Raw genomic sequence first — 17434 nt, 5'->3', positions numbered from 1 at the left:
TTACCATGATGGAGAGCCTCCCAGTCACTCAGGAAATAGCAGAACAGCCTAAAAATTGCAACGCCTGTCCCAGAACACAGTACTTCCACTTTTTGCAGTGTGGAACACATTTTGCACATGTTTTACAAAGACATCTGGCTGTTTAAAATCACCAGCTGCCTCCAGTGAAGAGGAAGTTTGGTAGCCTTCGTGTGAACCTTAACTGTGTAGATGAGATCTAGCATGAACATGTCTGAATTTGGTGGACATTTGGACAGTCAAGGCAACAGACCGGTCCCAGGACACCTTTCATGGAGAGATTGTCAAAAGTTCATAAACCTACTACTGTCAAGCTTATTGGAATCATCAAAAGGCCTGTCAAAAATGCCAAGAGGACTTGTCAGAAGTATTTTAAAAGTTCTGCCCTTTAAATATTTGTAAAGGAGGCCTGGACTGTTCAAAAAATTACTTGCATTTTTTCCCCCCCTATCTGTTGACATAAGCCTGAGGGGCTTTTATTTCAGGATTTATGGTGCATGACTGATTTGACAACCAAAATTTTATCACAGCAGTTCTGTTGTTTCCCAGTTTGACTGGCAAGTGATTGTAGGCTCTTTAATGTGGGACAAGAAGTTTGTTGTGACAAGTGATTCTGCAGTTGAATGAAATGTTTGTTATTAGGCTTTAATTAGTTTAACAAATGCAAACATAGGCCCATATTTCCATGACAAAGACCCTTTCCTTCATGGAAAAATAGCCAGAAATTCAAAATCCCATCCCTGAACACAGCATTTCCAAGGTTACAGGATTGGAGTCGAGCTGGGATTCACATGTACAGTTTATGGAGACACCCGGTCAGTTAAATAGCCAGTTGCATCTATCAAAATAGGATTTTGGTAGGCCAATGCAGATTATACCAGGTTAGAGGAAGTCTGAACTTGGTGGATTTGCTTGGATGGTCAGGGTACCCATTTGGTGAGGCAAGACAAGGCATCATTGGATATGATCCCTCAACACTTTTGGTAGAGGGAAAACATCCTTTGGGATTGTTAAAAACACATTTGAGCTCAAAATGTACATAAATGGATTTGAACCGTCAGAGCAGTCAATGATCTGTCAAGGGATACCAGGAGATTTGGCAAGGAAGGGCTGTGGACAAAGTGGTGGGTTGGGTCTGCATAGGGGCTATAAAATGGCCACATGGGATGGGGACATGAGGTGGCAAGGACTGGTTTTGTTTTACTCATTCCTAAAATAACTTAAAGTACTAATGCACACAGACAGCCTTTCTGCCCAGCCCACATCCAGTCTATTCATTCCAACAGCCCCATTTCTAATCTAGCCCACACCTACAAAAGTCAGCTGCAAGTGGTCAAATGTAAGTTTCACAGCTGAGAATTTGACTGTCTGTGCACTAGACCCAGGAGTGATGACAAGGTTAGTTGTTTTAGTGAAGGAGTGTTTTACATAAGAACACAAGAAATAGGAGTAGAATAGGCCATCTAGCCCCTTGAGCCTGCTCTGCCATTCAATAAGATCATGGCTGATCTAATAGTGGGTTCAGTGCCACTTACCCACCTGCTCCTATAACCCTTAATTCCCTTACTGGTTAAAAATCTGACTTAAACACATTTAATGAGGTAGCCTTTACTCCTTCATTGGGCAGAGAATTCCAAAGATTCACTACCCTCTGGGAGAAGTTCCTCCTCAACTGTTCTAAATTGACTCCCCTGTATTTTGAGGCTACGCTCCCTAGTTCTTGTTTCCATTGTAAGTGGAAATAAGCTCACTGCTTCTACCCTGTCTAGCCCCTTCATTATCTTATGTCTCAGATCTCCCCTCAACCTTCTAAACTCCAATGAGTACAGGCCCAGTCTACTCAATCTCTCCTCGTAAGATAACCACTTCATCTCCAGGATCAACCTGGTGAACCTTCTCTGTACCCCTCCAAAGCTAATGTATTCTTTAAGGAAGGGGACCAAAATTGTACACAGTTCTCTAGGTGTGGGCTCACTAGTACCTTGTACAATTGCAGCATGATCTCCCTGTTTTAATACTCCATCCCTCTTGCGATAAAGGCTGACATTTTGTTCCCACAAATATGGTGAAGCCTGCAATGGACACTTTCTAATGCAATATACAACCCCCAGGCTCCAATTAGAAATTATGACTCAAAAATGTTGGATAGTGTAATTTGAATCACAAATATTAACACTGACAGAATGGGCTAATGAGATCCAACTCAAAATTGTGATATAGTATGTTTTAGTAGGAAGAACAGGGTGTCATTTATTACTTGCAAGGTGCAAGTCTAGGATACAGAAGCATATCAATCTCAATTATATTAATCATTTGCACCACAGACTAGCAAGACCATAAAGAAAGCAAAACAAATGGTGCACTAGGCTTTTACAAATACAGGATTAGAATAATTGATAACTAGAGAATTTGTATCAAACCTTGGGTAGACCATGCTACAGTGTACTACATGAAGCTCTGGCCACCATATTATAAAAATAGTTGAGGCAAAAGAGATGTAGAGACAAGTCACCAAGAAATAATGGAGAATTCAGAATAAACTTCAGTCAAAGGGTGGCAAGAATATGGAAATCACTATCACAGGGAGTGATTAAAGTTAATAGCACTTAATGGGAAACTAGTCACAAATGAAGAAAAGGATAAATGATCACAATGGTAGATTTAGAGGAGAATAGATGTGAAGAGGTTTGAGTGGAACATAAATACTTGCATGGACTTAGACAAATTACTCTTATGTGCTTATATCTATGCAAATGGGGGCAAAAACTGCCCGAAAGCAGGAATCCCAATTTTTGGTCAGCATCCCATTCAGCAGGGCATCCAGATTCCTAGACTGGAGAATGCACCCCCCCAGCATTATGGTAATGATTAGCTGTCTGTAAAAATGTTACTTCCGGATGTTAATATATTGGAGAATGTACTCATTACAGCTGGTCAATATTGTAGGTCAGATACAGAAATCTATTTCAAGATTTATTGGGCAGTGTTCCAGGTACTATTGATAAACTTGGAAATGAGAGCTACATCCTCTCTCAATTATAGTCTTTCCCTATGGAAAATTTGACTTTGGCTTGGTTGAAATGTTTTATGATCTTCAGGTGCTCCTGACAAGGAGGGGAAATGGTGCTGAGTTAACCACCATTGAAATACTTAGATAAAATAAGTTTGACAAATGAAATGTAGGCTCTCAAGTTGCATTTTTTTTGCAAAAATGTTTTCCCTTCTCTTAAATCTCACAGGTTATGCTGCACCTTGTCCACAAAAAACCCAGAAATAATGGAGAGCACAGCTTACATTACATAAAATATTTTGTTTAAATTCCTAAGAAGCACATCCCCACTCAGGACAGATTCAAAAACTCCACTGGATGGACTCGGTACATAGTTGAATCCCACAGTATTTTAGATGCAACTTTACAGATCCAACAGATGTTTTAGATAGATTTTGGGGAGCAAGGAAGAGACAAAAAAGAATACACTCTGAATCTAAGGTGAGAGGTTCAATGTTGCCAACTTGGATGTCCACACTACCAATCTACAAACTAGAATTGCATTTTGAACTTCTCTTGCCTCATTCTTTTGAGGATCTTGCTATACATTAGCCCTTTCCCCAGTGAATATATACAACACAATGTATCAACATGGCTTCCAATTTCAATACAAAATCCCAAAGGAAGCAGTCAAACATGTTTGGAGTGTGTCACAAGATAGGCAGCAAAAGATTTGTTGAATCTCAAGTTGGAAATCATGTTTATGATCAATTTGGATATACATATGATTAGTGTTTATAATTAAGAACAAAACTTCCGTGCCTTCTAAGCAAGTCTCATTACCAAACATTGTATAATGGAAATCTTCCATAAGAACAATTTTAAAGCACAAGTTTAATTATTTACTATCACCTGATATGGCAACATGTCTTGACCTCAATAAACAAAGCTAATGCTTCTCATTTTAGTAAAAAACATTTCTAGGTCATTTCCAGAGAAATCTATCATATTCCAAGTGCTGAATATTTGCATAATAAAGGACATCCCAGTTTTGGTTGCAGTAAGCTTTCAATATTTTTTCCATTTGCATGTAGGTTACAAGTAGTGTAAATTGCTGCAGGTCAACGGAATCATCTGATATTTAGCGCAGGCAAAAATCACGAGAACTGGGGGATTTGTACACAAGTTCCATAACTTGTAAAGATCAGCACATTACAAATCTATTTCATTTGTTTTGATTCAGCTATTTTTGCAAAGCACATTACAAAAATAAAACAGAAGCTGGAGAGGCTCATTTCAGAATGAAAATGCTCATTTTTAAAATTATACACATCCCAATGGCAATAATTTGCTGATCTAATCAGCAAATGTTGGTGAAATGAGCAAAATATGAAAATTTATGCAGTAATTGAAAATAGGCTTTAAAATATTGATTGCAAAATTTTGTACAACACAGTTCATTATAATCTTTATTACAATTCACTAACTTACTCATCTATACAATAAAGATTTTAAAGTATAATTACATTGATCCTTTTAGTCATTTGGACATTATGTACATTAAATACATCCTGGGAGTGTTAGAGATTACAGTGGATGGACTGAATGCAAGTAGTGAGTGTAACTTGTTTCAAAACTGAAGAGCTTAAGTGATATCAAAAAAGACAGCAGGACTAGGGGGCACAGCCTCAAGATAAAGGGGAGGCGGTTTAGAACGGAGTTGAGGAGGAACTTCTTCACTCAAAGGGTGGTGAATCTCTGGAATTCTCTGCCCGTTGAAGTGGTGGAGGCTGCCTCGCTAAATATTTTTAAGAAGCGGGTTGATGGGTTCTTGATAAGAGAGGGGATTAAGGGTTATGGGGAGAGGGCGGGAAAGTGGAACTGAGCCACAACAGATCAGCCATGATCTTATTGAATGGCGGGGCAGGCTCGAAGGGCTAGATGGCCTACTCCTGCTCCTATTTCTTATGTTCTTATGTTCTTATATTTATAGCTTACCCAATGCATTTTAAGCATAAGGACGTTGTGATACAGGCACAAAGAAGTTCTCTTAGATGGAAACAATTCACCTTCAAACGGGACTTTGTCTATAGAAAGAATGCTTCGTGTGTGCTGGGAACTAGATACAGGAGTGTGTATTTCATCATGTGCTAAATACAAGAGCTAGGATCTTAAAAGAAAATCTCAGTAGCAGTTATTCTCCCTCCAACAAGAAAGCTGTTGACAAAAAAAATCTGAAACATTTCAATTGCTTGAGAAAAAGAATCTCTGCTCATCAGTATTTGAAGTTTACCAACCTATGTATGCCCATTGCTTCAGTAATAAACAAAGTTAAGTATTGTTACCAAAGAACACACTTAATTCACTATTACAACACAGGTGACAAGCTTGCAATTCAGCATCTGTGATGTTGTAACATTCAAAACAATACAGTACATCTAGATAAGCCACTGATTTCAACTACAAACAAGGTTCCAATAAGAAACTTTATGACGCAAAGCATCTTGAATGACAACTAAATTTCACAAAAGCTTCACAACTATCATTACACTGTGGGGCTGCATGGTAGCAGTGATTAGCACTGCTCCAGGGACCTGGGTTCAATTCCCAGCTTGGGTCACTGTGTATGGAGTCTGCACATTCTCCACTTCTGAGAGAGTTTCCTCTGGGTGTTCCAGTTTCCTCCCACACTGAAAGATGTGCTGGTTAGGTGCACTGACTGAACAGGTGCCAGACTGTGGCGATGAGGGGAATTTCACAGCAAGTTCATTGCAGTGTTAAGGTAAGCCTTGTTTTGACTAATAAAACTTAAAAAACCTTTAACTTTCACAAGTTTTGAATGCAATAACATTAAAGCCAGGATAACTTTCAGAATTGCAATGATGTCAGAACTATTTGTTATCAACACTTGAAATTTAAAGAAATTGTGGTGGTGGTCTCAAAGACAAGACTAGAAGATATAGGAGCGGAATTAGGCCTTTCAGCCCATCACGTTGCTCCACTATTCTATCACAGCTGATGTGTTTCTCAATCCCATTCTCCTTTGATCTCCTTACCAATCACAAGACCAGTTGAGGCAGTTGAAGAGTCAAAGAGATGGCAGAAGAAAACAGCTCAGTGTCTTCAGCATGCATGTGGCAGCCAATGCCATGTTAGCAGATGATATCCTCAAGGGGTGGCATGTAGATGAGGAAGAGGTAGGGGCAAGAACAGAGTTCAGCACTGGATGAGCAATGCAGAAGACAGACATTGATGGTGCTGTTCTGGTTACAACAGAATTAGTCAGAGTGCAACCAAACATGGCAGTCCCACCGAGCTGAACAATGTAGGAAAGGATCATGTCAAAGACTGCAGAGTTCACAGAAGGATAATGCAGTCAAATCACAATCATGGAAAATGTTCAGTGTGACTTTGGCCAAGGCTGCTCAGTTGTAAGGTGGCAGCATATCCTTGTTTGAATCCCAAATGATCAGGTTAAGAACAAAAGAAGGCATGAATTGAGGAGCTAAAACATTTAAAATTGGAAGAAAAACAATAGTTACAAATTACTGCCCTTACTGGAATGTTTTTTTTTGCAATGATCACAACAGTTTTGAAATGGAGGGAAGGATACTATTGGAGAGATGAAACAACCGGCAGCGTCTCCACACAAAAAAACTTCAATGGAATGAGTGGAAGTGAGAAACAGAGACTTGAATGGATAGCCTCAACCTGAAATGACCCAGCTATATGTTCCTCTTACTTGTGCAAGAGCAGGGTTTAGGATGACTGTTGATAATACTGAAGAAAAGCCACAATTGTGTGTGTTCTCAATGAAAAAGGAATCAAGGTGGACATGTGAATGCTGGAGGAAAGATGGCTGCTGGATTCCGGGGAAGTGCCGGATGATTGGAAAACAGCTAATGTTACGCCATTGTTTAAGGGTGCCAGGCAAAAGGCGGGGAATTATAGGCCGGTTAGTTTAACGTCTGTGGTGGGTAAAATGTTAGAATCTGTCATTAAGGAGGAAATTGCGAGGCATCTTGAAGGGAATTGCTTGATAGAGCAGACGCAGCACGGTTTCATTAAAGGGAAGTCGTGTCTGACAAATTTACTGGAGTTCTATGAGGTGGTGTCTAGGGCGGTGGATAGAGGAGAGCCGGTGGATGTGGTCTTTCTTGATTTTCAGAAGGCGTTTGACAAAGTGCCTCACAAGAGGTTATTGCAGAAGGTCGAGGGACATGGAGTTGGGGGTAGGGTGTTAGCGTGGATAGAGGATTGGTTGTCAAATAGGAGGCAGAGAGTGAGGGTCAACGGGTGCTATTCGGATTGGCGGATGGTGAATAGTGGAGTGCCTCAGGGGTTGGTGCTGGGGCCTCAGCTTTTTACCATTTATATAGATGATCTGGAGGAGGGAACTGAGTGTAGAGTGTCGAAATTTGCTGATGACACCAAGATTGGTGGAACGGCAAATTGTGCAGAAGGTGTGGAGAGTCTGCAGAAGGATCTAGATAGGCTGGGCGAATGGGCCAGGAAATGGCAAATGGAATTTAATGTTGGCAAGTGTGAGGTGGTCCACTTTGGTAGGAAGAATGGGAGGAAGGACTATTACTTACGGGGCGAAAAACTGCAGCAGGCGACGGTGCAGAGGGACCTCGGGGTCCTTGTGCATGAGTCGCAAAAACCCAGCTTGCAGGTGCAACAGGTGGTCAGGAAGGCGAATGGGATGCTGGCCTTCATAGTGAGGGGGATTGAATATAAAAGTAGGGACGTCTTGCTGCAGCTGTATAGGGCATTGGTGAGGCCGCAACTGGAGTACTGTGTGCATTTTTGGGCGCTGCACCTGCGCAAAGATATTTTGGCCTTGGAGGGAGTGCAGAGGAGGTTTACTAGGCTGATACCGGAGTTGAGGGGGTTGAGCTATGAGGAGAGGCTGAATAAACTGGGCTTGTACTCGTTAGAGTTTAGAAGAATGAGGGGAGATCTCATTGAGATGTATAAGATGAATGGGATGGATAGGATAGAGGTGGAAAGACTCTTCCCGCTCCAAAAAGACAGTAGGACTAGGGGGCACAGCCTCAAGATAAAGGGGGGGCGGTTTAGAACAGAGTTGAGGAGGAACTTCTTCACTCAAAGGGTGGTGAATCTCTGGAATTCTCTGCCCGTTGAAGTGGTGGAGGCTGCCTTGCTAAATATTTTTAAGATGCGGGTTGATGGGTTTTTGATAGGAGAGGGGATTAAGGGTTATGGGGAGAGGGCAGGAAAGTGGAACTGAGCAGCGACAGATCAGCCATGATCTTATTGAATGGCGGGGCAGGCTCGAAGGGCTGGATGGCCTACTCCTGCTCCTATTTCTTATGTTCTTACAAGTGTTGCTCTGAATGGTAGGCAAAAAGCCATAAATTAGATTTTTAAAGTGCATTTGTACATGATTTAGGAGCTTTTTTTCAGGGTGAGGGGAAGTGGATGATGAAATACAAAATATGATCTGTTTAGCTTTTAGTGGTAATGGCCATGGGAGATAGCATGGCCAAACATGACTGAGAATGGTGGACATGGAGAACAGAAATAAAGTCATATAATGCAGAAAAGTCCCTTTGGCCCATTGAGTCTGCACCAACAATATCTACTAGTAAAGTGTGCTAATCCCATTTTCCTGCACTTGTCCCACATCCTTGAAATGTTATGATATTTCAAGTGCTCATCCAGATTTTTTTTTAAAAGGCTATAAGGTTTTCAGCCTTGACTACCTTCCCAAACAATGCAGTCCAGATTCTCAGTGAAAATGGTTTTCTCAAATTCCCTCAATGTCCTGCCTCTCACCCCAAAACCATGTCCCCTCGTAATTGACCTCAACCAAGGGAATAGCAGCTCCCTCCTCACCCTGTCCATGCTCCTTATAATTTTATACACGTCAATTATGTCCTCCCACCCTAAGTCTTCTCTGCTTTCATAAAACTATCCAAATTTATATCTAGGTCTCTACTTATAGCTCAATGCTCCAACTCAGGCAACATCCTGGTGAAACTCCTCTACTGCTATCACATCCTTCGTGTACTAAGGAGACCAGAGCAGTGCACAGTACTCCAGCTGTGCCCTAACTAATGCTCTGTACAACTTCAACATTACCTCATTGCTCTTACATGCATATGCCTTCTTCGCCATCCTATTCAACTTCAGGGATCGATGAATAATTACCTATTTGAGCTTCCTGTGCCCTGCCGTTCATCGCTTCATCTTGTTTCTTCTGCCAAAGTGCATCATCTTGCTCTTATCAGGGTTAAATCCCATCTGCCATTGCTCTGCCCATCTGACCAACCCATCCTGTAACCTACAACCATCTTTTTCACTATTAACCACCCTACCAATCTTGGTGTTGTCTGCAAATTTGCAGAACATTTCCCCCCTCCCCCACCTCTTTAATCTATATCAGTTATGTATATAAGGCTCCCAATACTGATTATGATGCAGCACTGGACACTGGCATCCAGTCACTCAAACAGCCTTCTACCACTACCCTTCAAATTCTTTTACTAAACCAGTTTCTGATCCATCTTGCTATGTTCCCCTGAATCCCATGCGATTTAACCTCAATCTCCCAATCTCCCATGTGGGACCTTGTCAAAAGCTTTGACATGATCCACGTATAAACTACAACTGAACTTCCCTCATCCACACACTTCAATTACATTTTCAAAGAATTCTAACAGCTTTGTTAGGTAATGACTTCCCTCTAACAAAGCCATGCTGACTGTCCCTAATTAACATACCCCCTTTCAAGTGGATCTTAATCCTCTCCTTCAGAACTTTTGCCAACAGTTTCTCTACCACAGACACTAGACTCATTAGTTTGTAAGTTCCTAATTCATCTCCACCATTTCCTGTGTCAAACTGTGCAACTTCCTCAGTCCCTCTTCCCAAATTCTGTACCTACCTTCTCCTAAACCCAAGTGAAGACAAAAGAGAAGTGTTTATTTAACACCTTTCCAATATCCTGTGGCCTCACACAGATTGTCCCTTGGTCTCTAATGGGCTCTACTCCTTCCCTGGTTAACATCCTCCCTTTACTCCAAAATATGTCTCAGGATTCTCCCTAACCTTGTTTACAAGTCTTCTTCTAATTGCTTTCTTAAGTTTCCTCTTGCATTTCCTATATTCCTCTAGGGCTGCGGCTTAAGTGCTCATTTTGGACTTGCAAAAAGCCTTTCTTTTCTTCCTCATCCAGTCCCAAGTTGTCCTAGACATCCAGGATTCCCTGAACTTATTGCTCCTATATTTCAATGAAGGAAAAGATCCAAGATTGAGTTGTTCAGTGTAGAAGTAGGTGTCCTCAATGTGGTGATAAACTTTCAAGGCAGGATGGTAGTAACAAAGGTTTTGAGCCAGGGGAAAGAAGGAAGCAGGACAAGAAAGTTCCAGTGTAGTGCAGAACAGACCAAGCTATGATTTGATGACAATGGCCACAAAAACAAAGACCTGCACAAATTGCTTATTCCTGCCAGTAATTAATAATACAGCAGCAGTCATTTGTACAATATACTGTTCATTACTGAACTAGTGAATTCCCATGCATAGTTAATCAAGAATCACAAGATGTGTAATCAATTTCCTGGCATCAATGCCATCAAACAGCAATACATAACACCAGTACCATACAGAATGAACAGGTTGCTATTGTTTCAGGGCAGACTAGATGCAGGTGACCCATGTGTGTATATTTTAGTTTATATTACTAGGTACACATTTGCCAGTTATATGACTGTTCCTCTTGGATGCACAATTGGATTCAAATTAGAAAGAATTTCTCCTGAACTGGAATTTCAACTATTCCATTAAAAAGAGACAAGATGATTACTGGGGGTTTAAATTTGAGCAAACAAATCAAATCGCCTTTCCTCCCCCCTCCACCCACAAAGTTATTGCGACAAGCATTTCTGAAAAATTCAGTGTCGGCCCAGTACAAAGATAGCCACTTTGTTTAAATTCATTCTTGGGACGTGGACGTCATTGGCAAGGGCAGCATTTATTGCCGTTAAGTAGATGATAATAACTTTTTGAAAATAAAAGATTAGTGGTGTGCTGGAACATTTCAGAAGGGCATCAACAGTTCACATCATTGTGTCTGAGTCATATATAGGTCAGACAGCACCAAAACATCACTTTTCTTTCCCTAAAAAATTGATATTAGTGAACTAGATGCATTTTATGTTAATTAAATAGTTACATCTTTATTAATTCCAGATTTAATTGCATTTAAATTCCACAGTACAGCAAAACCCTGATTTTATGCGTCCCGATTTAGTGCGAATTTGGATATAAAAAGTGATGAATCACTGGACTTTTTTTGCTCTTTCGGGGAACTGAAAAATTTTTGGAGTGTTAATTTCATGTTTTGTTAGATCAAAAGGGAACAAACTGCTAGAATTTTTTTTTTCTGTGAAAGAAGCTTCATGCACTTGATGTGGTCAAGACTAAAAGTCAAACTCAAGTTGCACGAGACCTTGGGATACCAAAATCAACACTTCATGGCTGGAAATCCCAAGAAAAGTTACATGTGCTGCTTTGCTAGAATCCAAAGCTCTTCTTTTGTTTGACAACTGTCCCACTCATTTGCCAGCTGGCAACCTAGTAAGCAGTGACAGAAAGATCCAAGTTTCTTACCTCCCCATGAACACTACATCCAAGATCCAGTCCCTAGATCATCTGTGTTCAAACAGAATTATAGGCAGGAATTAATTTGTAGAATTGTAGACGACTCAATGCTTGAAGCCTGGCACGCTGCCAACAAATGCCCAACATATATGAGCATCTGACGGATGCCAAGATCGTCATAACGTAACCATAGCACTGATGGAGGCAAGTATACCTGTTCTCAAGCCACAAGATGAAGAGCCTCCACCCCAAAAGTGTCTGAAGCCATTGAGCACCTCAAGGTTAGCCTCCATTGGTTGGAGACCCAGGAGGTGGACGACAAAAATCCTCCAACTCAAGTGTTCTAGATCTCACTCGCAGCCAGCAAAATGTTACATTTCAAGCAAGAAACACTCATTTTTAAAAAATAAACTTTAGTTTTATTTATTAAAAAGCTTTACTAAAAATTAATTTTTAATTTCTACTGTGACAACAATTTATTTGCAGAATTTAAAAGATAATTTACTTGCCAGATGGTAAATGTGCAAAAAAATGGGTCAAATAGGGTGATAATAGGGGTGATTTTCTTGAACTGCAATTTAGCGCTACCGCACTTTTTTCGCAATAACATTTTATGGACCCCAACCATTGCAATATAATGGGGCCGCACTGTATCACCAGTAATATAAGCCTACTTGTGACTAATAAATAAACTTTAGCTTTTAGTAATATCATCACTATACAATTATTTCCATTTCACTGCAAAACACTTTGGAAATAGAAGTGGAACAGTGTAGCTTCATTTGGGTCATCAGCTTCTTTCCAGCAATGATCTAGTTACACATTTTCCCCATATCCCTGCCACCTTTTCCCCCCTCCTCCAAATATACATCCAATTCTCTTTAAGGATACTAGTGAATCTGTATCTACCCTCCCAAACTTGACCACTCCTTTCCCTAATGTCCCCTCTGGTTCATTTGCAAACTACTTTAAGTTTCTTCCCTTAGGTACCAACCTTGCCATGCAATGGTCAGTTGTGTCTATGTACATGTTTGCTTGTTTTAACACATTAAATCTGATCTTGTCCATCCTTGTATGGAGAGACATGTGTGTTGTGGCAAGAGATGGAAATATTGTTTACACTGAGGCAGAATGTCATAATTTACATCACAACATACTCAGGTTTTTCAGCTTCCCACACTGTTAATTTTTTTGGCTGAGAGTTTCATGCTGGGTTGGGGTGGGGGTTGAGCAGAGACCAAGCTCATCGGCTTGGGACAGCTCAGGCCACCATTGGGCTGACGCCCCAATCTTCCAGCAGACTGGGAGATCTCTTGCCATCCCTCTCCCACCTCCCATTCAAATCATCAGCAGCGTAACTCCCCCATGGCAACATGAGTTCCCAACGAGTCACTCATCATGACACCCTCTGCAGCCACCCCATTTGTGGATCACCATCATTCCAGTCACGCACACCTCCTGCTGTCAATAACCCCACCACACGTTTCCTCCATTGAGCCCCACCCCTTGCACACCCCTGTTGCCAATCAGCCCACCATGGGCCCAGTCTCACTCAGGGCCATCCCTGTGGCACTGCCATGGTGCCCAGTAGGCATCAGGTTGGCAGTGCCAACCTAATGCCCCAACCACCCAGGAGCTTCAGTGGCCTCCCCTCCCCCCCAGCATGGGCATGACTGTCTGATCTCCATTGGGTGGGGGACCATGAGTGAATCTCAGTGAAAGGGAAATGTCTGACACCCTGGACAGTCATGCCAGACACACCAATGTCATTAATATTTTAAAATTACATTCACACTCAAGCTGGCAAAACCAGGCAGGGAAGATGGTTTGCTGCGAGACCAGTTCACACCTGGCATGAAACTAAAGATTGTGCCCCTCATATCTTGAGTGAGCGACCCCTTATTTTTAAGAGCTACCCCTAGTTCTTGGTTCTCCACAAGAGGAAACCTGCCAAGTCCACTCAGGCCAGGTCTTAAAGAAATTCGGGGAATGCAGACTTTTAATGACCTTGTTCTTTTGTACGTACCGCCAGTGCCTGGCTCAAACTGGAATAAAGGGACTGAGTGAGCAGACACGTTAATAAACCCCTCGGGAATGTACACGTGCGATGCACCGAGTCTGCATGGACAATGGCAAACAGGAGGTCAGACTAGCTGTGTCCAGTGTCAGGTTTAATGTGCAAATAAGCAGAACAGGATATTATAACTAATTTGATCTACTTTAGATTACGCACAGTGGATGAGAGGAGAGCCGCGATATATTACACTTTTGAGTTAGAACCATTAAAAAGTCACAGGATGAAGGCAATTTCACCCCCCCCCCCCAATCCACACGCAGTTTACAGGAAATTTGAGCTCCTGTCCACTGCCCAGAGCACATTTCAGTTCTGCATCACTCACCATGAAAACATTCTCACTGCAGCGAGCGACTTATAATGAACTGGCAGAACCTGGATTAGAAACGTAGCTTATGCTGTTAAAAAAAATCACTACATGTAGCACACATTTGGTTAAAGTATAGTCTCAGCCGGAGAACCCAGTAATGTAGGCGAGGAAAATAAATCTGCACGTTTCATGTCCCAGTCCCTTATGAAGAGGGCAGGACAGTGCTTCCTCATCACAACCTGTATTACTGGTACCCGTATTATACCTCCAACTTCCCCGGATTCCTCTGAAGGCATTCAGAAGTAACTAACTGGGGTCTGGGCTGCCCAGTGCTGTCGCATTGAAACTTTATCACCGGAGCTTTCAGATCCAGTTAGAGCTGAATTTAGTGGCGCTATCATTTCACAGCGTTTTCTGAAATTCAGTTTTGCGCTTAAACACCTTCAATTAACCACTGGGAACATCTCCAAGACTGACAACATTAAACGTTCATTGAAAAAAATACAAGAATTTTAACAGTTCACGGAATAAATAAATCAGTAATCCTCCCCCCTCCCCCATGACCAATCGGGAGTTTTAACTGAAATTAACTAAATTAAATAAAAATTGAGGCTTTTTAAAAAAACCATCCTGACCCTTCAAAAGGCGTGGAAGTGAAATCTAAATCCGCACGGTCACCCATACTCACAGCTTGAACATCCTTTCCATGTCCTTGATCTGTTTCCTGGTGAACTCTTTAAACTCTGTGTAAGGGTTAAACACTTTCGCCTGCTTGGGCTCCGTAGTCCCTTCATTGATACCCAGTCTCCGGGTGAGTTTAGCGGAGAGCTCGGTGTCCGCGTTACTTGTTACCGGTTTCTCCTCTGGCTCTCCCAGCCCCACGTCTATATAATTGCTATTTGCTGCCGTCTCGTCGCTCGCATCCTCTGTGGACATCTCCAGCATCAGTCGGCGCTGCAGTTTCTTGGCCAGCTCCTCAGATGCCATGCCTCCACGTGAGAGTTTGACAAGGCGCCCTGTGACTTACTACAGCAGCAGAACACGTAACTTATTTAACAAAACTCCGAGCCGCCCACTCCCCCCACGGCTTTATAACTGGAGGAAGGCGGAACCAGTCTGACTGATGGCTCCCTAAAACCAATGGAAAGGCTGGTCTGGAAAATCTTTGCTCCCCCAACAAGCCAATCAGCAGGAAAATGTTAATTTGTGAGATGAGATTGGAGATGAAATGTTTTGCGATTTCATTCTGATTACAGGAGGCAAAAAAAGGCACACTAGAAGAATTTCACAGTAACTTCATTTCAGTGTTAATGTAAGCCTTACATGTGATTAATAAATAAGCTACTTTAATGTAAGCATCGTACCTACATCATAAAACTGACTGGGAAGCATTTTATTGTTAATAATGTTCTGTTCCCAAACCAGAGAACGATTACACAGTAGCAAAGTGTTCATTTTCTTTTTTACTGGGACTCGGAAACATCCCAAAGAACTTCACATACTTTCCAAGTGTAATCATTGTTGCAATTTGTCGGCAAATGCACAATCAAAATGTTCACACGGCAAGATCCCGGGAACAGCGGTAACTAGCTTGCATTACAGAGTCTTAAGTGTTACAGAATTGCCCACTTCATGGGAGTGTCATCAAACAAGACTTGACAGCGAGTCGTTTCAAGAGATGCTAGGAGGGGTGACAGGGACATTGAGAGGCGGAAGGAAAGTCTGTGTGTTCTCCTACCCGAGCCTGGACAACTGGGAAAGAGAGGCAGACAGCAGGAGTGAATAGTCCCATCAGCTAGATTCAGCAAGTGACTATCTCCCTCCTAGAATCTGGAAGTAGTACAGAAGTGACGTTACAACGATCTATAGATAAAATAGTAAAACTCTCCTCTACCAATACTTAAAGTATTGTTAGAGCCTTCCTTGGTGATGAGTCGTTCAGAGTGAGCACATCTTTGGGTAGATGAATCTATTGCTTGACTCCTAAATTTCCGAATGCCCCACTTAATTTTGCTTTAATAGGGCAACTTTCACAATTACAGGCCTCCCCCAAAGCTCCTTACCAGCCAATAGAGTACTTCTGAAGGCGAGTCACTGTTGTAATGTAGGAAACACTGCAGTTAATTTGGACACAGCAAGTCCCCACAGACAGTAAAACTACAATGAGCAGGTCATCTGTATTGGTGATGTTGACAGCTATTGACCAAGACAGCCTCCGTGCTCTTTCTAATCATGTCAAGGAATCATTTACATCTATCTGATAGGGTAAATAGGGCCTTATTTTAATAACATAAGAATAGTTCTTATTAAAATAAGGCCCTATTTATGGCCCAAATCTTTCAACATTCAGGCAGTAAAGCCTGAACTTAAGTCTGCTTTGAGCAGCAAGGGACCCTGCATAAATCCTGGCACACACACACACACACACACATCGGAATTGCCTGGGAAGTTTAAAGTTCTGCTGGGCTGATTTGTGCTGCCCAGGACGTTCTGCGAATGTCTCTGTTTCTGAGCTCAATGTCGGAGACTTAGCCCTGACACATTGCATAACTATCCTGGAAATGTTATGCTGGTAAATACTTGATTGAACTCAGTGATTAGTCAGTGTAACTGAACCACCTTCCACTCCCACCACCCCCCCCCCATCACCCCTCTCTCCAACCTGGACCCAACTACTCCACTAGCCCAACCTGATCCAACTCTCTCTCCCCTCCCCACCCTCCAGACCTAACTATTCTACCCAATCTTACTGCCTACCTGACCCAACATTACATCCAGTCCAGACTACCCACCTGGGCCAACTACCCACCCAGTAGACTGCTCACTCACTCACTCATCCAACCACCTGCCCACCCACCAATTCATCCACTCACTCACCCATATACCCATTCCTTCACTCATCTACATACTTCACCCATCTTTTCACCTAACCTGTCACTCACCAATTCATCCATCCACTCCATCCACACACCACCCATCCACTGACTCACCCATTAACATACATATTCACTTACCCACTCATGCGTCCACTCAACTATTCACTCACCCATCCAACCATTCACTCACCCTCCATTCACCAACCATTCACTCACTCACTCATCTATCCACTCACCTATTCATTCATTCACCTGGCCACACTATCACACACCCACCATCCGCTGACTCGCTTGTCTACTCACTCATCCATCCACCCACTCACTCCCTCACCCACTCATACGTACATCTATCCACTCATGCCTTCATTTACTCATGGGATCACATCATATCACTAACCCGCACACTTCAGTAAAAGACTTGAGACCTTTAAAAACTTATCTGAATATGAAAGCTGTAAAAATAAAATTTGGGGCGGGGGGGGGGCGGTGGCGATGGATTGGGGAGAGGAGGGATGATGTGTCTATTTCCTTGGGCT

General features: G+C 42.1%; 1 protein-coding gene across 1 annotated transcript in view; it reads right to left on the bottom strand.

The window, feature by feature from the left end:
• The window catches only part of LOC145340954 (EF-hand domain-containing protein D1-like), a 127605-nt gene extending 112524 nt beyond the window's left edge, over nucleotides 1-15081 (bottom strand). The window contains exon 1 of the mRNA XM_080185565.1: nucleotides 14711-15081. Within this exon, the coding sequence (XP_080041691.1) occupies nucleotides 14711-15009 (299 nt within the window). The 5' untranslated portion in view covers nucleotides 15010-15081. The remainder of the gene's footprint in view (nucleotides 1-14710) is intronic.
• Between the last annotated feature and the right edge of the window lie 2353 nt (nucleotides 15082-17434).

This window comes from Carcharhinus amblyrhynchos, chromosome 3 (genome assembly GCF_965287045.1).
Source record: "Carcharhinus amblyrhynchos chromosome 3, sCarAmb.v2.hapA, whole genome shotgun sequence".
NCBI classification, from domain to species: domain Eukaryota; kingdom Metazoa; phylum Chordata; class Chondrichthyes; order Carcharhiniformes; family Carcharhinidae; genus Carcharhinus; species Carcharhinus amblyrhynchos.
Note: the sequence above shows the minus strand (reverse complement) of the source record. Positions and strands in the feature narration are given on the sequence as shown.